The sequence below is a fragment of the Nothobranchius furzeri genome, chromosome 6, assembly GCF_043380555.1.
Source record: "Nothobranchius furzeri strain GRZ-AD chromosome 6, NfurGRZ-RIMD1, whole genome shotgun sequence".
Lineage (NCBI taxonomy): Eukaryota > Metazoa > Chordata > Actinopteri > Cyprinodontiformes > Nothobranchiidae > Nothobranchius > Nothobranchius furzeri.
Genome location: NC_091746.1, coordinates 57,831,068 through 57,858,364, shown reverse-complemented (window position 1 = coordinate 57,858,364; position 27,297 = coordinate 57,831,068). Strand labels below are relative to the sequence as shown.

Below are 27,297 nucleotides of genomic sequence, written 5' to 3'. Positions count from 1 at the left end.
GTATATCGTGATAGTAATTTTAGGCCATATTGCCCAGCCCTACTGGAGACCCTGCCCTGATCCTCCTGTTGACCTACCACTCCCTTCTTTCTTGAAGAATAAGACCCTGAGACATATCAACTTCTCCATTTGACCTGGCGTAGGCAACACAAACATTTCAGTTCAGGACATTTAAATTTAATATTTTGTATTAATTCAAATAAAAACAATACAAGAAAGAAACCCTCTTTAGTCGAAAAGAAAATTCTATGTCTTTCACTTTTAGGTGCACTTAAACTATTATTTTCCTAGTTGATGAAGGAAAGCAAAAATGTTCCTGCTACTGTCACAGATGGCCGGGCCTCCATTTTAACAGTTTCCAGTCTGTTCCCTTAGACTGCTTCCCTGAGCAAAATGAAAACCCTTCACAACAATACTCAACACCCAGTCCCCGGAGGAGAGATTTACTCCACTAGTTCATCACATCCCATCACTGAAATCCTGACATCACTTGAATTTTAAAATTGTACTACAAATGCCAGGAAAGACATTCCTGGCATAAAAAAATGTGCCACAGCAGCATAAATCTTCCAAATAAATGAATTAAGGTCACCTAAATAAACCCAGATATGCTAATTCATTGGTATTTGCCTGGTTGAGGAAGCTTTACTGTATAAAAGAATAATCAGATTAGAGAGAACAGACCACTGACTACCCCTCCTCTAGGGCTTTGAGTTAAAGCTCTCATTTAACATCTATCATGGTGAACTCGGAGTGGCTGGGATGTGTTGGTGTAAGTAGCTTTTAACCACCAAACTTCCGAACAAACAATATTCTACAGGCGTTAGGAACCAAAACTTGAAGCAGAGAATAATAATGACCACATTTAAGGTAAAAAGGGTTTTAACCAGAAAGATTAGCTCACCATTCAGGTTACTTGTTAGAAAAACATACTCGTAATGGCTCAAAATTATGTTTTATGCACAAACTTTGCATTTCTGAAGAGTTTTCTTTCTGGGAGCTCAGTAGTTATGCTTTATAAATGAAAAAAAAATTCCAATATTTTTTTGAAACTTTGGTAACCTCAGATGACAATTGTCCAAAGACAAAGTACAACCTTCATACTTGACAACCTAGATCTCTGTAAAATGTGTCAGACTTTTCTATTGTCACTCCATCATGAAGTGAAGACAAGAATATGTTTGCAAACAAGCAACAACCGATGACAACAGATCAGACGACCGCTATGGAGTCGCAGGACTAGATGTCAGATACTCAAGATTGATGACTCGAAGGTCAAAGGGTGCATCCCCCTAGACATCCTCAGGAAACACTTTCAACTGGCTTTCCTTAATTCCCACAAAACCTTGTGACAGCCGATACAGAGTTTATACAATGCAGCCATCAACCACAATGACACTGTGCCTTCATACGTCTCAATTCAGGAGGTGCTAGGGGGATGTCGAGGACATGGAGCACCCTAAACCACGCCCTTGGTGACACAGCGGTCTGGGGAGGTGAAGAAGAGGAAATGGAGATGTCACGGTTTTGGGGGTCTTAAGTGATGACTGAACTTGAGTGAAGGCCATGCAAAGCAGGCCTCTTTGTGTCAGAACAAACGTGTTAATGGTTGCACTTCAGAAACTCACCCATCGGTGAAAATGCTAATGAGAAGTGATATTTCACTCAGTAATGGTGGAACCTGATTGCCTCTAGATCTGATGATAAGGCTCCAGTTTAAAGGTCGACCAGCTCATCTTTACTCTTCCAAGTGCACCGGATACTCAAATCCTGCATTCTTGAGTTTAAACCAACTAACAAAACGATGCAACACAACACCTTCAACAGGGTTTCTCACTACATATTTGTACATCTACAAGCATCAATAAGCTCAGAAAAAACTGTTAAAGAGCAAGTCACCCCCAAATCAACTTTGTTTTCTGATAAACTATTTACAGTGGGGCAAAAAAGTATTTAGTCAGCCACTGATTGTGCAAGTTCTCCCACTTAAAATGATGACAGAGGTCAGTAATTTTCATCATAGGTACACTTCAACTGTGAGAGACAGAATGTGAAAAATAAAATCCATGAATTCACATGGCAGGATTTTTAAAGAATTCATTTGTAAATCGGGGTGGAAAATAAGTATTTGGTCACTTCAAACAAGGAAAATCTCTGGCTCTCTCAGACCTGTAACGTCTTCTTTAAGAAGCTTTTCTGTCCTCCACTCGTTACCTGTATTAATGGCACCTGTTTGAACTCATTATCTGTATAAAATACACCTGTCCACAGCCTCAAACAGTCAGACTCCAAACTCCACTATGGCCAAGACCAAAGAGCTTTCGAAGGACACCAGGAAAAGAATTGTAGACCTGCACCAGACTGGGAAGAGTGAATCTACAATAGGCAAGCAGCTTGGTGTGAAAAAATCAACTGTAGGAGCAATTGTCAGAAAATGGAAGACATACAAGACCACTGATAATCTCCCTCGATCTGGGGCTCCACGCCAGATCTCATCCTGTGGGGTCAAAATGATCATGAGAACGGTGAGCAAGAATCCCAGAACCACACGGGGGGACCTGGTGAATGGCCTGCAGAGAGCTGGGACCACAGTAACAAAGGTCACCATCAGTAACACACTACAACGGCAGGGAATCAAATCCTGCAGTGCCAGACGTGTTCAGCTGCTAAAGCCAGTGCATGTCCAGGCCCGTCTGAAGTTTGCCAGAGAGCACATGGATGATACAGCAGAGGACTGGGAGAATGTCATGTGGTCAGATGAAACCAAAGTAGAACTTTTTGGTATAAACTCAACTCGTCGTGTTTGGAGGAAGAAGAATACTGAGTTGTATCCCAAGAACACCATACCTACTGTGAAGCATGGGGGTGGGAACATCATGCTTTGGGGCTGTTTTTCTGCTAAGGGGACAGGACAACTGATCCGTGCTAAGGACAGAATGAATGGGGCCATGTTTCGTGAGATTCTGAGCCAAAACCTCCTTCCATCAGTGAGAGCTTTGAAGATGAAACGTGGCTGGGTCTTCCAACAAGACAATGATCCCAAACACGCCGCCCGGGCAACAAAGGAGTGGCTCTGTAAGAAGCATTTGAAAGTCCTGGAATGGCCTAGCCAGTCTCCAGACCTCAACCCCATAGAAAATCTGTGGAGGGAGTGAAGAGTCCTTGTTGCTCGGCGACAGCCCCAAAACATCACTGCTCTTGAGAAGATCTGCATGGAGGAATGGGCCAAAATACCAGCTACTGTGTGTGCAAACCTGGTAAAGACCTATAGTAATCGTTTGACCTCTGTTATTGCCAACAAAGGTTATGTTACAAAGTATTGAGTTGAATTTTTGTTATTGACCAAATACTTATTTTCCACCCTGATTTACAAATAAATTCTTTAAAAATCCTGCCATGTGAATTCATGGATTTTTTTTCACATTCTGTCTCTCACAGTTGGTGTACCTATGATGTAAATTACTGACCTCTGTCATCATTTTAAGTGGGAGAACTTGCACAATCGGTGGCTGACTAAATACTTTTTTGCCCCACTGTAAATGTGTGTCTAATCGTGCTGCAGACACGTGTAGTTAATAGTTTTGTACTTTAGTGCATTTTAGTTAAAATTGTAAATTTCTGCCTAAAACTGTCAGTGTTGTGCCGTTGTCAGGTAAAAACTCTGCACTGCATTAGAATTTAAATCTGCCACCGCTATTGGCTAAGAGGTATGCTATGATGTAAACTGGTCCTTATGATGTCACAATGCCGTTGTGAGCCTGTGTGTGTGTCTATTTGTTAGCGGCTCCGCCCTCTCGGTCTGCTAGGCAACTGCATTTGTTGCATTTTTCAAACATGAAGAGGGAGTGAAGTAAGTTTCTTGTAGGGGGTTACTTGCTCTTTAAGTGTGAACTCAGTTCAATCAATAAGTTGTGTGTGGACTGATTCTACAAGTACAGTTCCGAGAAACAATCCAAAATAAGTTTAAATAAACAACCTCAAAATTAACTTAGCAGTAAATCTGTTTAATGGATCTTAAAAGCTACAAATCTAACTGTAGTGAGAGGGCGAGCCGAGGTAAATGTCTGATTCTGCACTCTAAAACCAGCTACAGAGAAAAGTTAAGTGTAAAAGTGTGTAACTGTACTGTAATCTGGTTTTAGCTCAACAAAAGCATGCACATAGACTGGCCAAGAGTACCCTGAAAAGTCTTGCTAGCTTGGAAAATACAGGTGTTATTAGGGCTGGACAATAATTCAATACCGATGTATATCCTTCGAATCTTTGAACGACAGTCTTTGAATTGAACAGCTAATGTCTGATGTGTAAACGGGCCAGATATAAGTTTTTGCTTCTTTCTGCTCCTTTTCATGTATGATAATTTGTGAACATGAACTGTTTTAATGTAAATTTTGTTTGATTGCATTGATGTATGGCGTGAATAAAAAAGGTTCAATAAAAACTCCAATAGAATGTTTCCTTTCTTTTCTCTATAATAGCATATCAGGTAGCTTAATATTCTAGAGTCCATAATTACTCCCAACCAATCAAAAACACAGACCCAGGCATGCTCCATCACCAAGCCCCACCCTCGCAAAACAAAACAGACTGAAAGATGTTGCAGCAAGGTGAGGTGGAGGAAGTTGTAAAGTAAAACAATTATAGTAGTTCATCAGCATGGCGATATTTTGGATTTTTTACAAGTCTGACAAAAAAGACAAAGATCAATTGAAAAATTTGCAGAGAATCGGTTAAAAATCAAGTTTGGTAACACATCCAACTTGTTTTATCATAAAGTACTGACATTAAATTGCCAGGGCTGCTCTTAAAATATATTTTCTCCATGTCTTTATAATTATTGATATCAATTAATATGAATTGTTTTTATCAATATACTTTCCTCTACATCTTCCAGCCCTCAGTGTTACACGTCTTCAGAAAAAAAAAAGTTTGCAGAAAAGATTATATTTTCCTCAAAAATGGAACAGATGGCTTTAAACTAACCAACAACAACTGACCAACTCACTTGCAGGACCTTGACTGATACAGACAACAACAACAGAGATAATAAAACAGAGCTGGAACTGTAGTCATATCTCTAAAACAGTCTGTTATTCCAGCAAAGGCCCAGCGCACGCACGCACACACACACACACACACACACACACACACACACACACACACACACACACTTTAGGAGACAGAAAACCAAAGAAATAAAAAAAAAGGAGGGAAGACCTAAAATTTCAACTGCCAACATAAAGAGTTTTCTAGAGAGCATTTGTTTTCTTGTAGTGAAACATTCTCCAGAGGCTTTTATACAAATTCTGTGCGGGTTTGAGGCACGGCTTTGTTTTGTACAGTAGCAACATTGTAATCTTGTGTGCAATTTATAAGCAAAAAAATTTGGGGAAAAAAGTTGTGTTTTCTTGTAAATCCTGCCTGAAGGACAGACAGACACTGGTAGCACACAAAGCGGTGTGTTGAACAGGATTATTCAGGCTTGAATTCAAACAGAAAGAATCCCTGTCTACAAGCACCACGGAGCAAATCTGGCTTTAGAATCGTTCCTCATCGTAGCGCACCCGGACACAAAAGGGGGCCAAACTTCAAGCCTCTGAAACATGTGTTTTCAAAAATGCAGTGGAAGTTAGGGCTGTCGCGGTAACCGCAAAAATGAAATATCGCAATATGAAGAAACCCACCGCGCTGCATCATGGGCCACCGCGATTACTGAACTTGGTTCAACTCAATGATGCATGTTGAGAAGAATGGCTGCACTGGTATCAAAACGAAACGTTACTTCGCTCCTTTGGGAGCACTTTGGTTTTCAGTACGTCAGCTGCTGCGCAGCCAGAGTCCTTGGCCGAGACGGAGCTGCCACCAGCGGCAAAAAAATAATAATAAACGCTCGGAGACCTGCTGAAGTCCCGGACAAGCACTGCTTCTGCAACCGTCCTGAAGAGAGTTTGAGCCGAGCTGGAGCTCACTCGCTACCTGCAGGAGGAATGCATCCACCCTAAAGAAACCCCCCTGACATGGTGGAGCAACAACCGGGAGAGATTCCCTTTGCTCGCCAGTCGTACGCAAGTACGTGTGCGTTAGTGCAACGAGCGCACCATCCGAGAGGGTTTTCAGTGTTGCTGGAAATGTTGCCACCCCTCTCAGATCCTCTCTCAAACCGTATATGGTTAACATGCTGGTTTTCCTTGTGGGTAACAAGGACGTGACCGAGCTATAAATCACCGTCATTCGTGTGTGTGTGAAAGTGAAATGATAGTGCGCCCGCCCCCCGGCGCGCGCGTGCCCGGTACATGTAATTTTTTATGCTTGATTTTAAACAACTAAACGACATGGGGACTTGTTAGATGCTGCAGCCAAATTTGCATTTAAAAGTTTAACCTTCTCCTGAATTTTGTTGTTTTTAAGTTCAGTCGGACTCCGACTGTCGGAGAAACAAACGTTACTGCGATGTGTTGTTACTGCCCTTTGATCTGCATTCAGTTAAGTGTTATTAAAGAAGGCACGGCAATTTTAAACCTTTTTTAAATGTGTAAACATTATGTTTAGATAGTACTGCAATCAAAAAAAAAAAGAAGTGCTGCAATAATATCGCACACCGCAATATTAAGCCACCCTGAATCACCGCAGGGGGAATTCCTCAACCGCGACAGCCCTAGTGGAAGTCTTGCAGAAAGACCTCATGCATTATTTCAGACATATGTATGGAAAATAAACATGCAAGGCTTTTTAAAACAAAGACAACATTAAAACAGAGCAAAACTTGTCATTTGACTGCTCACATGCATGCTTGCATCTTTGACACGTGGAATGTTCAGATCTGCAGGATGCTCACTGATAAGTGTAAAAGTTTGTTCACGACCAGGCCAGAAAACAGGGACAGGGCATTTGTGTGCGTTTGCTGAAGAGAAAATAAGTAGCCGTCTTCTTGTGCCTTTGTATGAATCCTGAGTAGTCCCATGTAGAGGGACCGAGAGGGACCCTAACCCTCTGACAATGTTGGGGGACGTCCTCTAAGTCTTCCCTTCACTTCCTTTCAACACAACATTTATCATTCCTCCCAGACAAACAATCATCTGACGACATGAACTTGCATCCAGCACACAATACTATCACCCCTCCCCAAGCTGAACAGCACCTTCTTGTTGCTTGGATACCTTTCACCCCGCGAGACAGCTTGTCAATGTCATCTCTTACTTAGAAATAACCTACCTCATTTCAATAAACTCAGCAGAGTTGAAATTAAATTTATGTTGACCCTTTTTAAAAAATATTTCAGAGGGAATATCTATAGTCTACGTCTTTGAGAAAAAAAATCTACTTTTGATTTTAAGGATAAGTGTCCCTTCCAGCTGGCTGGTCTATACCCCCTACCCCACTCAACATGCAGGCTAGCATCACTTCATTTTGCCCAAAGTGTCATTAAAGCCAGAAAACAAGGGCTGCGATACAAAACGGAAGTTGACAAAGGAGAGAAAAGGGACAAAAGAAGAGATTTTGGCTACAATGAAAAAATAAAAACTAAATAAAACAAGGATAAACAAAAAGAAAATTAAAAGAAAAGTAAAAGGAAGCAAAAAAGTGGAACAAAAAGCTCAAAATGCACCATTTTGTCAAGGAAATAAAGACCAACCTAAATGCATCACCAACGTTCCAGCTCAGATAACAGGAATGCAAATCAGCCCTGATGCAAATGTCATGTCTTCAGGGTCGTCAACACAGACCGTCTTTATACCATCACCCACCCCACGACAACACACTGCGCTCCGCAATCTTGACCCCTGCTCCTACAAACACGTCTGAACTAGGGCTGCACAATATATCGCAAATACATCATTATCGCGATATCAGCATGCGCAATATGCATATCGCAAAGAACAGATAAATATCGCAATGGATGGTCAGCTCAAATGTTTGCTAAACATAATGCATTCTGTCAAACGGAAGCATTTTGATATTTTAACAAATCAAAAGGAGCTCTTCACCCATTTGGCCAATTAGGTGACTTCTCATAGGTTAAATGCCCGCCCCCGAAGCAGACAGCACTTAATTTTGATGGTTAGCAAACACCTGAGTTAGCTTTGCTCTGCTCTTTCTGCTGATTCTGCTTTTACCGGGATCCATTGATTGCCTTTTCTTGATTATTTTCTTTTTCCCTTTCCTCGCATCTTTTGCTTTTCTCATTTTTATGATTTTTTGTCGTTTTTTTTTATTTCTTTGTTTTTGATTATTTTTGTTCCTGAATTAAGTTTTTATTTATCGCAAGTAATATCGTCATCGCAATATTAATCACTGTTATCGCATATCGCAGGTTTTCCTAATATCGTGCAGCCCTATTCTGCACCCAAACACACTCACACAAACATCAGAAAACGAGGTCATGCACAGCAGAAGAAAGGTACAAGCACAGACTGCACCCTCTTCCTTCTTCACATGCTGTCCACACAGTACAGAGGGTGCAAACGAGTGAATAAATGATAAATAAACCACTTACCTGTCAGTCATACTGTCGGCGAGCGAATATTGATTCATTAAGTCTTTGTTTTTTCGCAGATATAGAAATAGTCAAAAGGTCCAGTCCTGGTGTCGAGACTCAAATCTGCAAGAGATTTTAAAAACAGGAGATTTAATTTCAGATTAAAGTGGTATTCATCATCTGAAAATAGGAAACAAGATCTTACCAAACACAGAAGATTACCTAAGCAACAACAAGAATAACAGTCTATATTAATTCATTCATAAGAGCCAAAGATTTAGAAATTCCACAGATAACTAAACTTTGTGAATAAAAACTAAAGATATGAACCATTTATATTGTATTTTGTCCCAAAATTCTATCCATATAATTAGTTCATGTATTAACGTTGATTTTTATCATGAGTTGAATTTCTTTGTCATTTGTCTAAGCAGGTGGAGGAATTTCAAACGTTTACTAGCAAATCTAATTCTGACAGAAAATTTTGGTTATTTTTGTGACAAAAGGAAAAATAAGTGATCATCCAGGCTATTTAGCTCTGCAGACCTGAGTTCTTTTCCAATCTTTTGAGCAAAGCTTGGTCTCCTGCTTTCTGGGGGACACCATCACCATAGTTACGCAGACAGACCACCAACCAGCCAGCTAGCATAAACGGAGCGCACCAAAGAATCCTCCAGCTAGCAGGGAATGTGTGAAACTGCAGTAACAGTGGAGCTAAAGCTCATTCTGCACAGAGTGTGAACGTTTCATCAATCAGCACTAATAAAGCATGGTGCATATTTAGAGCCACATAAAAGCAGAAACATATTACATGGCAATTTAAATAAGCAAGCCTCAATAACAGACAGACTGCCTTTAACACTGCGGTCAACAGTTTTTATGTCACATCTATTGCTCATCTTCTCTGAACTCACTTCTGCAAGGCCTCTTTCTTGAGGAGAGAAATGCTTCGTTCCTCGTCTTGCTAAACTCGTGTCTTTGTGTCCAGTTTTAAAGGACATATTCACACGGCCCAAACTCGTTTAAAACTGACAATAAACCACCTTTTTGTCTCTGTTCACAACTAATGGATGCATCTGTCAGCAGCTTACCTAAATGTGGTGCATGAAGCGGAGCAGTGACTGCTGTGAGAAACGTTCAGCTAAACTGGGTTACATAAATGTCAAGACTAGGAGGTTTCCTCATGTGTGCAACAAAAACGGAGATCTGCTTGAGATAAATGAAGGCCGGGCTGCGCAGTTAACAAAATGTGTATTTCAATTTTATTTTTGGATTTGAATGATCAGAGAAACAATGCATTAAATTTACAGGCGTCCCTGCTTCCACACGCTTTATTTTAATCACTGGGTGATTAGCAGGCATCTTCATGACCTGCAGAACAGGAAACAAGCTGAATAGGAGTGCAAGAGGACAGAGATCCCTGCTCTAAGGCGTGGCTTCCAGCAACACCATGCATTTCATTTTTCAAACATCGACTCTCCTGAGAAAGCACATTTTACACACACCGAACCCTCTGCTTGGACATCTGACCTCCTGTCGCAGCTGTTTTCTGCTCCTGAAGCAGCAAAATTCTTAAAATGTCAACTCTGTCTGGATACCAGCAATCCTGATTCCAATATAGACACAAAATGATCCCGACTACTATCCTTCATGGACAGAGCAGCCTTAGGAGGATGGTGCCCTGAGAGGTTTGACTAACTGATGTTAGCATTTTTCCACCTTCACCCAAAGCTTTCACAGCGTTTTGAGAGTGTGTTAAGATGTCTTCATTCACAAACCATTGCTACTTTGCTGATGTGTGTAATTCTTATATTTTGGTCTCAGCTCAGTCTTTACTTAAACTCTTCTCCAACAGGTGGTGACAGTGTGTTGGTGTATCATCAAGATTAAAACCTGGTTATTTCTGGTGACTAACAAGTCACTAGAAAACTGAACGGATGCATTTAAAAAGAGCCTGAAAGCAGCAACAATCAGAACAGCTACTTCAGCTCTGGTTAACTCTTCACAAAAGGTACAGCAGAGTCCCACACCATGAAAACCTGCAGCTAGACGCATCGCTGAATTATTTACTCCTCAGATGAAATTCGTATAAAAATAGCACACACATGGCTACAGCACAAGCTTTAAAAACGTGCCCTCTGGTGTAACAGAAAACTGTGCCAACAGTCATGTGTCAACACAAATCTTACCCTGATATCGATGGGAAGATCATGCAGCTTCATAAGGAAGAACGCTTTAGGAGTGGCTTTTCCAAAATGGGATTCGTCACTCTGCTATACCTAGGATCCCAATTTTTGAAATGAAACAAATTAAAAATGATCATCCAGTGTCTGTCACCTCTTCCTTTGGTATCCCTCCTCGTTATAAATCATGCCAAGCACCAGAGAAAAGAAAAAGCTTAAGATGCCTCCATAGGTTGAGAGAAAGCGCTACTCGCCTTCAAGACTCATTTCAGTCTCCATCAGAGTGTCTGACACAACAAGGTGCACCGCATTTTCCCCGTGTCACTGCAGTCAAACAGCGGAGAGCGACGGTGCACGGATCGCGCCTCTGGAAAACATCAATGCACACACATATGCAGCGGAGGGGGAGGGATAATTTGGGGTGCCGGGTGAGAGGAGGGGGGAGGGGGCTGAGGTTAGCGTGTTGAGCGTCTGTGGGAGTGTGGCCATTGTTGTGGGGACATACTTGTCTCTTATAAAGGGAGAAAAAAGCAACACACTCAGCCCTTATTACGCTCGCACACACACACACACACTTTCCTTCAATGCAAACGCTAACAAATCAAATTGCATAGATAAGTTCCTATCAGAATTTCTTTATTTTCCAACTTCACCCCACTCTAATCAGTCATCTACAAAATAAAGGCACCTGAACAAAGACAGACAGTTAGTCAGCGGCGTTAAACGGATCCTCTCCACAGCAACAGAATGTACTGTAGGCCGTTATCTCCCCCGGCCCCATTCCCTTCCAGCTCCCTGCTCCCAGCAGCACAAGGCTGGGAACCTTTTCAAGCTTTCAGCAGCAACAGATGAGCGAGCTCTGCTGCACACTCAGCATTATCCGTCGGAGGCTTTGGGTGTAGGATCTGGGTAATATTCACAAACTACCAGGAGTTTTCGTTATTATGACACAACTAACAGAAGGCTGTATCATAGTTGCTGCTTTGGGTCAATGAAATGATCAGAGCAGGTCCTGCAAGGCGGAGAAGTCTTTTTATAGCTTTGCTAAACAAAGAACAACAAAAAAGGAGTTTATCTTCCAATATGTTTGTAACCATTTATGAGGCAGTTTTGCTGAGACACCTCAGGAATCCACTGGTGCATTATGCATGGTCAGTAGCATAAACGCCCAGAGACAAAGCACCTGCACATGTCTATCTGCTGCTGATATGGAGCCAGATGTTACAGTCTTTATATTATTCCAGCCTGAGGGAGATGGGGGTGCAAAGACTGGGTGCGGCCGAGGTGGTTTGTGGCTTTCAAATGAAGGTGGGGGATTTCCCCCCTCTCCCTAGATGTCTGGGTTACACAACACACCTCAACATCAGAGCAGCTTGGACCAACCCCCTACCCTCTAACTCATGCAGGACTATAACAATGAGGGTGCTGCAGGATCAAAGAACACCTCCCTTATTTCCTCTGACTGTGACATCCCAAAGGTAAACAGCATTGTTGTGGACATCAGTTTTCTCATCTTTTATCTTGTGGTTTGTCTGACTTTGGGTCAAAAAGGAGGTACTGAGAAAAACTTTTAGGAGAAAAACTATGTTGCCAAAAGCAAAAAAGGTGTTTGTATCAAATAAGAGTTCCTTCATTTTAGGGCTGCACAATATATCGAAAAATTATCGTCAACGCGATAACAGGACGTGCGATAGGCCCATTGCAAAGCACGTCAAAAACGGTGATAAACGTTTGGTTCAAACATTTCCATCCGTGTCATACGTCAACTTTTTGTAAACCAGCTCTGTTTTTTACGCGGAAGTATTATTTGACCAATCAAATGTAGCCCTTCTGATGTGCGGCCAATCAGATGGGTCTGTTCCGTAATACGCCCGCCCCCTACGTAGACCCTTAGGATGGGTGGAACGCAAAACCCGAACTGAGTTAGCGTCGCCGTTCCCTTGTTCGTCATGCTGGCTCAGAGCAACGAACACACTTTGTGCTGAGGTTTCTGGAATCAGTGCTGCTTTCAAACGAGAACGTGAGTCCGCTTGGTGTCGTTAAGCAGCTGATAGTAACCGGGCTGACTCCGACATGTGCCGGTGAACCAACCCACCTTCATGTCGCTAGTGTTCTACCGGGTGGTGAGGTTAGCCCCATGCTCCGGTTAGCTTCCAGCTAAAAGGCTACAGCACTCTCCTCCCAGTCCCACCCTGCTAAAGAGGGCCTGGAAAAGTTCAACCACACATCAAAAGTGATTTTTCATTTATGAGCTTTTATAACCTTGTTAATCAGGATAGTTGATTTGCTGCTGCACATAAACTGTCAGTCAGAAGCTCTGCTAGCCGGTTGTCTTAGTTCAATTTGTTAGCTTGCTATCAGAATCATAGTTGCAGTTTCATCATCTGAGCTGCTTTTTAAGATCTAGGTAAACTTGTTCAATTTGGGGTTTAAAACAAACGTTTTCACATATTTTCCATGTAGTTTTTTGCCAGTTCCTCTTCTGAAAGGTAGACAATTGTTTTTCTCTTTCCCTCAGAAAATCTTAATATTCTCCTAGTTTGGCCCAGCACCATTCACTTCCCAATTACAGCAACAGCCTTATATCATACCCACGTAAGTGGAGAAAATGCTCAGTAGCAATGAGAGGATTTGCTGTTGCATTTAAGTGATGTTAACTATTATTTAACATTTAAACTTATTGTCAGATATTTTTATTTATTCAAAAACCCTGGTAAGGGATGTTTTTCTGTATTTGGAGCATCAGAAAAAGTTTTATGGTGGAGGTGATGTTTTAAAGTCACTGAGAAACTGCATGCGTGCAGTTTGTTGTTTTGCTGCTAATACAGTAGCAGGTGCAGCTGCATGTTTTTGCAATAAAAATGTTATGTTGTAATGGAATTCATGCATTAGTTTTTGTTTGCTTTGAACCCAGAGCAGACATCACACGCCAGACGACATCAACACTGCATACTTTAGTATTTGTTCATTTATCGTGAGTAACATCGATATCGCAATATTAAGCACTGTTATGGAATATCGCAGGTTTTCCTAATATCGTGCAGCCCTACTTCAATTATAGATATTCCACACATTTCAGATGCAGGAACTGCAAAGCAAAAAGATGCCTAACAATCAAATCTAAGTCACTAACTGAAGACCCTGTATGAAGACGTGACAGTCTGGAAACTGCTTTTGGATTTGAACACAAATATGGCACTTCCATGCCAGCTCCCTGTATAAACGTACAGCTCCAGGAGGAACAAACTTTAATGCTGCAGCATTTTAAAAGAGTGAAATCTGTCTAACTGCCAGAACATTGGTCTTAAACCCAAACTAGGCAACCAAGTAAATAACCACCAATATCCGAAGTAAACATCTTTTCTGAAAAAGATGTCTAAAATAAAGCAGGTCATTCAGCCTCCCATTTACTGACATAATTTCCAATTTTAAATTGATTCTTGATGTTAAAAGAACTCCAGCGAGGAGTTTGCATGCCAGAGAGTTCTGTGTAATTTCATTTTGCATGTGTGAATCTCGTGGTTCCAATGCAAAATGAGGAAAACCCCTTAAGGCTGGTTAGCTTGTAAACCAAACTAATCAAATTATGCCGTTAAAAAGGCTCATTTCTGTTTAGGAAGGGTTATTTTAATGGAAAAGTTTCACCCATAAAATCGGGTGAATTAAAGCCAAAAAAGCAAGGAAGAAAAGTACACATGCTGCATAATGAAAATAATTCATTTTATTTGCCAGACAAGAGATGATGCTAAAAACATAGACAAGCTCACAACAAACTATAGCCTGGGGGGGAAGTTGGAGCGACAGGCTGAACCGCTCAGCGGCATGCAGCCAGTGGTTTAATGATTTGTCTGGTGAACGATCACAGAGCAATATCCTGCTATGGCTGCCTCTCTGGGCCGCCCCCCCTTAGGGTCTGGCTGACATGATTCTGGCTTGCTAGATTGCCAACCAGCTCATCAGTTTTGACAAGATCTGGGTGGCTGCCCCCATGCCCAATATGACCCAAGGAAGGACCTGTGGAAGAATTTGCTACTGGGGAGCGGACATCACACACTCGGTGTGTTCTGGTGAAAACGCTGAGTGAGGAGAAACATGGCTGATGTACCGCGCTGTGGAAAACACATTAAGAAAGCATAACAGTTGACTTGAAGGGAAAAATTAAAAACATCCTAACATGTTCCAAAATTCTAAAGTATTTATGAGAGGTAAACTAAGCCTCCATGTAATTTCAGAAGGTACTGTTTAACTCTTGAGGAACATTCTCAAGCATTTTTGTCAGCAAGCTTGAAGAGTTTAAAACCAAGTTACCTTGTTTTTTCAATACATTTGCAATGTTCTCTGGTAAAAATGAATGCCTTGAGTCAAACTGTGGGAAAAAAGCTCTGGCACTCCTGTTTCAGGAAGTAGATCAGAGTTGGGCAGGTTTTGGAGTATTATTTCCTAATACTTGGACATCTCGCCGTGAACTGGCCAACAGCAACACGACTCTACCACTGACTCTGTTTGCTCTGCAATGTTGATGTTTTATCTCTACAAATAACACTGAAGGAGCTTTGTCATGTCGTGGAGTTGTTAATGCTAAGTTAGCTTCAACTAGCCAAGACGTTCTCTTCTCTCTCCTGGATGCTAAACCACCTACAGCCGTCCCTGTTGTGAGTCAAGTTGGGTGAGTCGATGAAGGTTAAATTAATGTTATGATGAAAAATTGTCACAGGTTTTTCTATTCTGAGTGTTTCCCCATCGATTTTCTATCAACGGCTAACTCAGGAAATAGGAGTAGAAGACTATTTTCACATTTAACCTGCATGGTAAACTCCGATCATATTTCAAAAATGAGTCTCAACGGTTTCTCAATGAACTTGGCCTTTAAAGGTGCAGTGTGTAAGAAATTAGTGAGAATTTTACAGAGAGAAAATCCCAAAAGAGTCTAATGTTTCAGTCATTTTGGAAGGAAGGTTATACTGAAATGTATTTCATATCCAGCTGGCTGCAGGGATTGTCAATTTTTCTCCTTTAAACCAAAGAAAGGAGGGACGTAACATGTTTACCATCAGTGAATGCGGGGTTGCCATGTCTCCTTCGAGCTAATACCGCAGCGCCGACAATTTTAATTTGACCACAGCCGGCAAAAAGCTCCAGAATTGCTTAAAGTGGTTGCAGTGACCAAATTTGACCACAGGATGTCACTTTTGCTTCATTTTTACATAATGCACCTTTAAACACAAACATAAAAGCTCTTTAAAATATGCCCGTGACTTTGTGACATGGCTCGAATGAACAAATTAAGATAGGTAAAAATATTGTACAATTTAAGAATACAGAGTGCATAATTTATCAATAGAAAAATAAATGAGAGCATTTGTATTTATCTGCTTCTTCTTGATCCTTTTCCAACACCGTTTATTTTTGTTTTAGACTATTAATGAAGGTTAGGACTACCATTAGTGACAGTTTTAACGTTGTTCCTCTTTTACTTTTACTAGATGTTTAATAATAAGCTAAGATCAGAAGAAAACTTAAACCAAACTTGTGCAGAATCAAATCAGAGTCAAACAGTCTGAAAACACTCCAAAGAAATCAAATAATTAGTCGATTGTGCTGCAAAAACAGTGACACGAGGAAGCAAATTCTCATTTGCACAGCTAAATCTGATAAAGAAAACAGATGGGAAAGTGAATGATGAGCTCTAGTTGCGCTGAACTTCTCATCTGACCTTGGGAAAACACCAAAACCCAAATTCAGAGACACAACAGAGTGTGGCTGAAGGCATTCTCCCACACGAATGCTTTCAAGATGCTTCCCCTGCTCCTCAAACGCGCTGCGTGTATGCGGCGGTGCTTCAGCACTGTCAATAAATGGCCTTTTGTCGCTGCAATGAAAGAGAAGCCTTGATTTATGCATGCCAAGAGCAGAGACCCCTGGGTGACCTCTGGGTGGCAGAGCGGTATCTTCGGTGGAAGGAGTTTAAAATAAAGTGAGTGAGCTGTTGGCGCACAACATCAGCCGATTCAGGTGCTATTTGCCCTTTAAAAGCGTGAATTTCCGCATCATTGAAAGCTAACTTGATTGTTTATTTTTCATAAACGAGGTTTAAATAATGAGATTAAAGTAGTTTGAAGCTCACGCCAAATAAAATAAGAGTACGTTTCTTTACCATTTTGCATTCCTGGGCTAGTAACAAGTGCAGCTGGGTGAGAAGTGACGACACCTAAGTAAATCACATTTCCACACAAACCTCACGGTGCTACGGGGAAAAGAGGTGCTGCCAGCGCCATAGAGGCTTTAAAGCGCTAATGTACTCACCGTAAGGAGGGGGTTTCTCTCTCTTTGCCGGTGTGAACGGAGTCTAGCCGCAGAGTGATAAAAGTTTAGAGAGTCGCTGCTTCTGTCTCCCAGCTCAGCATGGCGGCGGAGGCAGCGCGAGCCAGGGTGATTCAGGCGTCGCCGAGTGACTGGGGGGAGGGGGAGGGGCGGGGAGGTGAGGGGGGGTGGGAAACAAACTCAGGTAGCTTTCTCATCCCGAGACTCCTTCATCTCCAACGACTGCCTTTATTTTCACTCTTTTATACACAAACGTTTGCCTAAATACCAGCAGGCGGTGCAATAATTTATTTCAAGATCAAGAGAAAATGATTGTTTGAAAATGTGAAAAAAGTTGTCAATTTAGTCTACAAAACGTCCACATACAGCTTTAAAACGTCTTTTTTTGAGTCATTATTTCTTCTAATAAAATAATTTCTATGTTAAAAAGAAACTAATGTCCCACTAAACCTCCAAATAGTTTCCGAGCGCTGCCGTGTCTGCAGCTCATCTCTAGCCTGGCCTGCCAGACTCCTCCTCTGTTTAATTCTGCACAGACAGAGAAAGGGGCAGGGAACTCTCCTATTCAAATAACCCCAACCACAACAAGTAGAACTGCTAAAAGCCTTTCTTCTAAATAAAGATGTTTGCGCTGTCGCCAGATGCCATTTTTAACTACAGCTAAAAAACTACAGCGTCACGGATGTCACACACAGCGACGCTCAGTTTCTCTTAAACAACGAAGACAGCGGCAGAGTTCGCTGTGGCTCTTTCCTCTGTTCTAAATGATTTGAATGTCTTTAAAACCACAACAAGTAGAAGCGCTAAAAGCATTTCTTCTAAAAAAAATAAAAATTATAAGATACTTTCTCCATTGCCAGACGCCTTTTTTTACTACAGCTACAAAACTACAGCATCACGCTGTACAGTCGGCTTCTGTCTTTTTTCTGATTGGTTATTTTTGAGCTGCCTCATCCCGCCCCTCAAGTGCCTTTCTGCCTGTGAGTTACCAGACTCATTCTCTGTGCAGAATTAAACAGAGGACAAGTCTGGCAGGCCAGTCTAGCTCACTGCTCCCCCACATGGGTCAAATGCATTGGACGATTTTCACCACACCAATGTGTGTGACCAGTAATGGGGACATTAATCTTTGATCGAAAATAAATAACTCTACACAGAAGACACATTCAGAATAAATAAAACCTACATGGTTTTACAGGACTGATTTCAGTCATCACATTGAGGAGAGCTTGATCCTGACTTTCCACTACACATGTGACGTGATAGGTGCATTTTCCCTGCGACCTCAGTGGCACGTCCTACCCTTCCTCCCTGGAGCGCTTGAGACCCAGAGAATAAGTTCTTAACAGCTGGTCCTGCAAGATCCTGAAATCACGAGAATTGCAGGATCACAAATGATTAAGTCAGTTCAACCGCAGCCAAATTGATGTCACATGTCCTCTTTTTTACTAATTAGACAATAGGAAATCTCCTATTGCAGAGTTTCTTGGATGCCAAAGGTGTGTAAAAATAAAGTAAAAATGACACCCTGTGGTAAAATTTGGTCACTGCAACCACTCTAACCCCCAAATTCCACTACCTCCGCTCCGCTGCGCTCCGCTCCGACACGAACGCCGGAGCAAAATCGGTCCCGTTCTAGTCAATCAGAGCAATTCCACTACTGCGGCCGTGCTCCGGCAGTGCGGCGCCGTGCGGCGCCCTCTGTTCCGGCGTCCGGCAAAAATAGAATCGATCCTATTTTTGCCGGACGCCGGAGCACCTCCGCAGTAAATGGACAGAAATCACAACGGCCCAACAGGAAAAGGAGCAAGCACAACTTCCGTTTTTCACAATAAATCGCTAAACAAAAGGCGTTTTTTGTTTCATATGCACAGGTTTAACAACTTTTAACAACTATCAATGGCGGCTGAAGTTTAAATGCACAAAAATAAGCCATAAATACAGTTGCCACTATCAAAGTAGTCACACTTTGTTGATCCAAACACTGCTGATCTCTCAACACAATGATGGGCAGATTAAACAGCTCATTTCCGATGCTTCTCCCGCACAACGGGTGTTTGGATCTAACTTCCGCGTTTATTGCTCGGACTGTATCGCAAGATCTCGAAAATCCCGCGCATGCTTGTTTGCCCCCCTCAGGTCTCCGCACCGGAGCGGAGCCGTTGTAGAGCGGGTACCAGTAAAAATTGAGTTCGGAAGCGAGCGGCTGCGGAAGGCGGGGGCGGACCGGAGCGGAGCGGAGCGGAGGTAGTGGAATTTGGGGGTAAAAAACTCTGTAGCTTTTTGTTGGCCGTTGTCAAATTAAACTTGTCGACACTGCGGTATTAGCTCGCAGGAGACACGGCAACCCCACACTCACTGATGGTAAAGAGTTACGCCTCTCCTCCTTTTCTTTTGAAAGGAGAACCCCTGACAATCCCCGCAGCCAGCTGGATATGAAATATGTTTCAGTAGAACCTTCCTTCCAAAATGGCTGGAACATTAGATTGTTTTGGGATTTTCTCACTATGAATCCCAACTATATTCTTACATACTGCACCTTTAAACTGCTCCCGTTTTTGATTTTCTTTCTGGCTCAACTTGAACAGCAGAGCTTGTCGTGTTCCGGAAGCATAATGCATAAAAATAGACCAGAAGCGTAAATTTAGCAGAGCCTCGCAACACTACACTTCTAGGACACACCTGGTGAAAACACACCCATGTCTGTAGCTATTAGCTGTGTGTAACACTTTTCAGAGGCCACGTAAAAAAATATACATACATATATAATGAAAAGCCAAGGTAAGGCATATTTTAAGGACAAAAAAGTTGGATTTTGTCCGGGAAGCAAAGGTTCAGCTGGTAGTTATCGCTCCTTGCCCCCCTGTAGATCCGCCCCTGACAACAGGCTAGTCCAAAGTGTGGCCTGGGGCCCATTTGCGGCTCTCTGAATGATTTAAATTGCCTCCCAATTTGGCCCCCATCATGAGAGGTGTTGACACCCCTACCCCACCAAATCTGGTTTTGATGGCCAAAACCCATTTATAATTTTTATACACCACTAAACTGCTGATACGGATTTTGGCCGATTCTAGTTAATCCCACTGAACTACAATTCACAAAATGCCTTTGTTTTAGATGAGCTTGTAATCAGTTGTCACTCAAAAGAATTTTCACGTAGCAATAGCAAAAGAAAATCTGATCTGTGATTATGTTGAATTTTGACCAACTCTTAAATTTGGCCAGTTTTTTTCCTGCACGTCTCCTGCATTTTAGAAATATATTTGTCAAAGATGAGCATCAAAAATCACACACTAGGTGTCAGTATAAGCTACAATAAATATGCATTAATGATGATAACAATGATCTAACAATTGACACTCTTTTTAAAGGCTTAGACTTAGAGAATTTATATTGTCCACCATCTTCGTGAGTTTTATATGATCACCATATAATTGCCTTATGTTGAGAAGTTGTGGAGTTATAGCTGTTTTTGGCAAATCCTGGAAATAGCAATGCAATAAATTTCACAATCCAATAGTACTTAAAAAAACACTCAAAATAATGGCAAGGAGAAAAAGATAAAAAGAAGAGAAAGACACGAGAGACGTTCAGTAACTATTTAATCTCTTCAAATACAGAGATAGATAAAAGCTCAAACCTTTTTGTAAAGCTTTGTCAAAATCACTGGTCAATAAAATCTGAAATCACAAAGCTTTTAGGTCTAATGGTGTCCCTGGTGTATAATTTTGTTTAAAGATCAGAAGCTGTCACGTAACCATGGCACCTTACAGTGAGGTGAACATAAGTTCAGTGCTGAGATGCTTTTGGGTACTTAGGAGTATCTTGACATTTCAACACTGTCTTCCTTTGCATCAGGAATGTAAACTAAAACTCTTTCATGCAAAGACTAAGCAAGTATCATCTTTGTGCAGAAAGGCTGCTTAGTTCACATTTCAGTTTACATGTGTAAGACTGCTGTGAGAAAACGGGACTGCAGGTTTAACATTTCATAAATCAGAGTCAGTGTTCCGGCTGTTGTCATGCAATAGTGTGTTGGGATCAGCGTCAGAAACATGAGTGACTCGTCTGTGGGCATCACTGATGTTGAAGACTAAAAACAATGTCTTCCATTTCAGGCAGGGTCGTCACAGCTCTAAACAATTTGCAGAATGGTAAATGACCATTATTTGATACACTGCCTTCTAGGGTTCTACAACCCACCCATGCACACACACATCGACACACTGGTGGTGATGAACTACAGCCACCCTGGAGCACACTGACAGAGGCCATACACTTGCGCCTCCGGTACCTCTGACCACCACCAGCAGGAAAGGCGGATTAAGTGTCTTGCCCAAGGACACAACGACTGCAGCAGCTGGGGCTCAAACTTACAACCCTCCAATTACAGGGCAGGCACTTAACTCCTCTGCCACCGTTGAACTTACATAGTTTCAGTAACAGCAAAGTCTGCATCCTTGACTGGTCTATATTTCTTTTGGAAAAGGAATAACACCATGTCTGCGCTGCACGGACATTTGCACAATTGCTAGAATTATTACAATGAGTTAATAAATTATTTAACACATTAAATGTTATGTTGCCAAAACAACTCACTCACTCATTACCTAATCTGCTTATTCCTCCAGGGTTTTTGGGAGCTTGTGCCTATTTATTGGGGGTGATTGGGAGATCAAAGGGCCACACAGACAAGAACAACTGCTAGTTACTCACTCCTTGGGACAATTTTAGGTCCTCAGTTAGCCTGATATGCCTGATCTTGGTCTGTGGGAGGAATCCAGAGCACCTGAATAAAACCCATACCCACGCATAGGGAGAACATAACGCACTGTAGAAAGGCTGCAGCTGGGATTTGAACCGGCAACCTTTTTGCTGCATTGCCTCAGTGCAACCAACTGCTCCACCATGCAGCCCAAGCAGATAAACTGCCTGCAGCTGCGTTCAAATTCTACTTATATCTGCACGTTCCCCCAGTACTGAATGACATTTAAATATTTAATTTGATGGTAATGAAAGAGTTGAAAAATAACAGTTTCCACATTTTTCTGAAAAAAAAATTTATGTTAGTTCATTTTCACTGCTTTTGCAACAATTCCTTCACTTTCTGCATTTGCTGATTGAAGAAGTCTCATTTTAAAAATATCTCTATGTCAGTTTTTTGAAGATGTTAGAAGCTAAAGCTACAAATCTGCTGAATTTTAAATATATAGGGGACTGCATGTGTGCTGACAACAGTGTGGTTAACTTTCTGGGGTCAAAGGTTATACAACATGTTCATAATAGAGTGAGTAAAAAACAGGTTGGAGGAAAGAAAGGCTAACCCTTGTCTGTAAGAGGCTGAGGAGGAGGGTGTGTGTGTGTGTGTGTGTGTGTGTGTCCGTCCAGAACAATACCATCATTGAGTAGAAGTGAAGTAACTGCTGGTAGGAGATGCAACAGTGTCTTCTTCTGTGGCTGCTTTGTGGGTTCATTGAATAGCAAATGTTGGAAAATTACCTGCTCAATTAACCTGCAGTAATATTTTACTGTTCATTAACGAAGGTGACAAGAACTACATCATGTCGATACGATACAATACAATGCGATGCGATACGATACAATATGATACAATGCGATGCGATACGATACAATATGATACAATGCAATACGATACGATGCGTTATGTTACGATACGATACAATAAGATACGATACAATAAGATACGATACAATAAGATACGATACAATAAGATACGATATGACCCAATACGATATGATCCAATGTGATGCAATATGATGTGATACAATACGATGCAATACAATGCAGTAAGATACGATACAAAACGATATGATATGACACAATATGATACAATACAATATGATGCAATATGATATGATATAATGCAATATGATACGATATAGTGCAATATGATACGATATGATGCAATACAACATATTACTTCATACACTATTTCATTATCATTCCTGGAAGATTGTTAGGAGTTTTAAACGAGCTACAGAAGGTGATCAGTGCTACCTGAAACACGAAAGGTGGATTTTTTCGTTACTCTCTCAAGGACGTCTATGAGAAAACAAGTGACCCAGACATTAGTACTGAAATGTAAATAAAGTTCACAGGTGATTAATTGCACTTTAGCCTTAGCTTCCAATGAGAACACAGATGGAAAAGAACAGAAACAAGTCTCAGCAACGTCACACAATAGATCTGGAAAGTTCCACAGTGAGGCGCGTATTTTCAGTATATCATCTTCATGCCCAGGATCTTCAGACACCTCAGCTGGTTATATTTAGACTCCCTAGCGGGTGTTTCCATGCTACGAAGCAGACCACAATTATTCACAATATCAAAATGGTCAGCGCTGTTCTGGGATCAGTCAGGATGTGCGTGCATGAGTGTGTCGACTGGTATGGAACAGGATTAACACTACAAGAGTCAGAGGTCAAGGCATTTGGATCACTCTTGAAGAGGGTGCAGGCAATACAATCATATTTATATTCAACCTTAATCAACAGTTAGTAAAATGAACCGTTGCTGTCTTACCTATTGTTGATAGCCGTTTGAACAGCCTCAGTTTGGAGAAACAAGGTAAACAGACAAGAAAATAACTAGTCATAGTTTAGCAAGTCACTTGTCATAAACATTTCCAGTCTCAAAAATTTTAAAGTCTTTAATGTGCTATTTTATAAAATTTACAGTATTCACAAATGTTACATTTCATGGTTCCTCAGTTGGACTTGTCAGATATTTTAGCCACAAGTGTTACAGAAGCTAGCTCCACTGCAAATTTTTTAATGATTTAACCTTTCCCCTACTTTATTTTGAACAATTATTTTACAATATTTTGTGTTTTGCTATGTACTTATTTAATTCTATGAAAATCTTTATTTGATGTTTCAATTTAATGTTTGTCATTCACTCATTCATTCATTCATTCATGATCCCACCGAACTATTAAGACAAGAGTCCCCATACCTTAGTTGTGGTTCAGTTTTCGTAATTCTACATGTGCCAACCAAACAGAACATATCAGGCATTGTGTGGAGAAAAATACAAATTAAAAATTAGCTTCAAATGTTCAAAGAATAGAGAAAAGGCACTCTTAAAAACAAAAGTCAAGTCTTTATATCATGCACATTACTTGTAAAGTTCCTCACATTTTTCTTGAAAATGAAAGCAAGTTTTCTATAATAAAGAGCGCACATCACCAATTCCCTGTGGTTGGAACATTTGGCTTGACCTATTTCTTCCACACTTTTGTTATAACGGTCATGATTAATGTTCAGAAGAATAATTTTATTTTATTTTTGTAATTTGTGAATATAAGAAGCAGTGTTACGCCCCTGCGTCCAAGCCTCACACATATCGAATGCTCCCAAACCTGATTTTGTAACGGTGCTTTTGCTTGTTTTTCTCTGTGCTTTGTCATAACATGTGATTTTGTTTAATTCTCTGTATTGTTTAATGCTGCCTTCCTGGATAAGGTCACTCTTGCAAATGAATTTGACATCTCACTGGTTCTTCATCTGGAGAGATAAAATAATAATAACAGTAAAGTGGAAAAACATTACCATCTAGTGGTAGATACTGAGTAGTTCGTGAAATGTGTTAAAAATATCCCCCATATTCATATTGAATCTCTAAAGATACAGGTGTACATTCTTTCAATATAACTAAAACATAATTTTTATATATTTCCCTGCTGAATAATTTTTACTTAAGCATTTTCCTTTGAAGTCGTTAATTATTTTCTACATTTGCAAACAAACTTCGGAATTTTTGCAAGAGATATTGTATTAATCATTGGACTATTTGAAAATGTAATGATCCCAGAAAATTTAAAACGTTTCTTTGTTTCAATTTTAATTCACAATTTCTCTGTGCATTTTGGAGTAGGACCCAAAAACACGTTCCCTTTAATAGGCGGGCTTAAAGTTCATTACCCAATCACAACCACTGTTTTTGTAATGTGTTTATGAGTGACCAATCGTAAACCAGAGTTTAGCTCCTGCCGCACCCAAGTAGAATAAAGATGGATGGGCGGAGCCAGGGTGAGTGCAGAGAGATAAACCCACCACAGGAGGGGATAAAAACAGAGAAATATCTCTTTCACTCGTTGTATAGCTTAGTTTTCATTTCACCGCAACGTTAAAGAGAGGGTAAGCTCCAAAATATTCGATAAACTTTGCTTATAGCGGTTGCTTCAGGTGCAATACGGTCCATGTGTTTACGTATGTGTTTGTGCCGTTGTCGTTCTAGTTCAGCAATCTGTTTTGCTGGTGTGTTGCCAGTTTAGTGAGCGCGCGGGCGAGTCTGAAAGGATACTGCTCTGCACCTTCTCACACCCTTAACGATATTCTCAGATAAACATTTAAATGTTTTTACATGTTTTCAATCTTCTTAACGTACCAAAAACAAGTGAGGTCTCGTACATTCACCCCAATATGTTTAGCTAAGTGTTGTTAGCTTGCTACCAGAGCAGGCCCAGTGGCATTTTTTGTTTACATATTTTTCCCTTTATTTTTTTCATTTAGGCGTTTGGATTGGGAAAAAATGGTTCTTTTCCTATATGGGTGTGTTTGGGACTGGGGTTGTTCTGTGCAGCTGTGGGGTGATTGAGCAGTTTCCTGTTTGAGGTCATCGTATATCCTGCAAAATATTATCCACCCAGGTCAGCTGGCTTTTAGCTTGTAAGCATATTTTAAGATGACATCGATAAACTGCATCATGTCACGCTGCGAGAGGCTAGATGGAGAGGTGTTATTCCTAATGAGATCAGGAACATCCCATCCCTAAATATATACAGTAAAATACAGTTTTCATTTGAACACAATACTGTGTTTTTTTTTTTTTTTTTTTGCAACCATTCTTGTGGTAGAAATGAAACCACAGCTGTACTATTCAGTCAGTGCATTGTAGTTTTTGGTCATGTATTTAAAAAAAGATACTTCAAGTTACTGAGTGCAGTGTCTACTGTGAAATGTTTGGGGTAAATTTGAGTTGGGTGAGAAAAAGCAGCTTGTGGTGTTGTGCATTGATTGATTCATGTTTGGCATGCTTATAAACACCAATGTGCCCCCCCCCCCCATTCTCTTTTGCTGTGTGAAATCTAGAAAAGCCTGAGAAGTTCTTTTTTTCTGTTTCTTTTTTTGCTTAACAACGTTAACTTACAGGATCAGGCATTTCTGTGAAAATGAGTGCACCAAATGATGAAGCTTGGCTCTAACACGCACACACACGCACACGCACACACACACACACTAAATCGCAGACAAACTTACATGAGACACAGTGTTTGTTTAACTCCCACTCTCCACACGCCCACACCCTGGACTGCAGTGCAGCTGAAAGTGTTTCCCCTTCATTTTTTACTACATCACCCTCTACTTCCTTCCTCTCCTCATGTAATCACTCAGTAGTGTGTCAGATTGATACTTGTATGTTTATGTTTATTCATTTCGCAGACGCTTTTATCCAAAGCGACGTACAATTTTTATAACCTATAGGGCATGTTGTGATCTGTGGGGGAAACCGGAGTACCCGGAGGAAACCCACGCATGCATGGGGAGAACACGCAACTCCACGCAGAAAGGCGAGTTTTGAACCTGCGACCTTCGTGCTGCGAGGCAACAGTGCTAACCACTGCGCCACCATGCAGCTGTACTTGTAGTACAGTCAGGCATCTTTGCAACAAACTGGACATTAAAGCTGTTCAGTAAGCTTACTTGTTGCTCTGTCAGAAGTTATATAAATGCATTCTGATGGTAATCGGATAAACTATATGAGCAGAGAGGAGATGTTTCAGACACATATTGAGGATTAATACCAGTGTGAGGTAATGTCATATCTTTTTCTTTTGGAGTAGAACTATTATGTTTGAAGTTATTTAAATCAAGCAGTTATTTTTGTTCTTAAAGACTTTTTCAGTTGTTTAATATCATAATCTTACAGCTTTTAATTTAATTTTCATTTTAAGTTATTTTTTCATGTAATCAAGACTTGTTTGCTTGATGTTTTTTTTTATTTATTTCAGTGGCACAAAAATAGATGTAACATACTATAGTTTCCTCTTAGAGATTAAAATAAGATTTTTTCTTTCAAGTATTGCTTGTATTTAGCCTCTAATCCAGGGGTGGGGAACTTTTCAAGATGAGGGCCAAAACAGTGATGTCACTAATCCTCAGGGTTTAAAAAATGTTATTTTTTCTTTTAAAAAATGCATTATATATTATTGTGATTATTTTTCTCAAAATAAGTATAAGTAAAAAAATTCTACATAAAAATGTCGGAGAGACCAATTTTGTCATTCTGCAAATG

The 27,297-nt window shown here is 40.8% G+C and overlaps 2 protein-coding genes across 20 annotated transcripts in view; one reads left to right on the top strand and one right to left on the bottom strand.

Annotated features, from left to right (window-relative positions):
• sema4d (sema domain, immunoglobulin domain (Ig), transmembrane domain (TM) and short cytoplasmic domain, (semaphorin) 4D) overlaps positions 1–17,099 on the bottom strand; it is a 47,785-nt gene extending 30,686 nt beyond the window's left edge. For 2 of the 4 annotated variants that reach the window (XM_015942859.3, XM_015942857.3), the window contains exons 1-2: positions 16,963–17,099; positions 8,495–8,599 (exon numbers count right to left, since the gene is read on the bottom strand). Coding sequence is in view for 2 of the 4 variants with exons in the window: in XM_015942857.3 (XP_015798343.3) it covers positions 8,495–8,532 (38 nt within the window). In the remaining 2 variants the exon portion in view is untranslated. Of the gene's footprint in view, positions 1–8,494; positions 8,600–10,665; positions 10,888–16,962 lie in introns of those variants that run through there. The other 2 variants (XM_054744418.2, XM_015942858.3) reach the window with 1 other exon arrangement.
• Positions 17,100–25,003: 7,904 nt separating this feature from the next.
• The window catches only part of add1 (adducin 1 (alpha)), a 39,603-nt gene continuing 37,309 nt past the window's right edge, over positions 25,004–27,297 (top strand). For 15 of the 16 annotated variants that reach the window (XR_011520878.1, XM_070552352.1, XM_070552351.1 and 12 more), the window contains exon 1: positions 25,004–25,139. The gene's annotated coding sequence lies outside the window, so the exon portion shown is untranslated. The remainder of the gene's footprint in view (positions 25,140–27,297) is intronic. The other variant, XM_070552349.1, reaches the window with a different exon arrangement.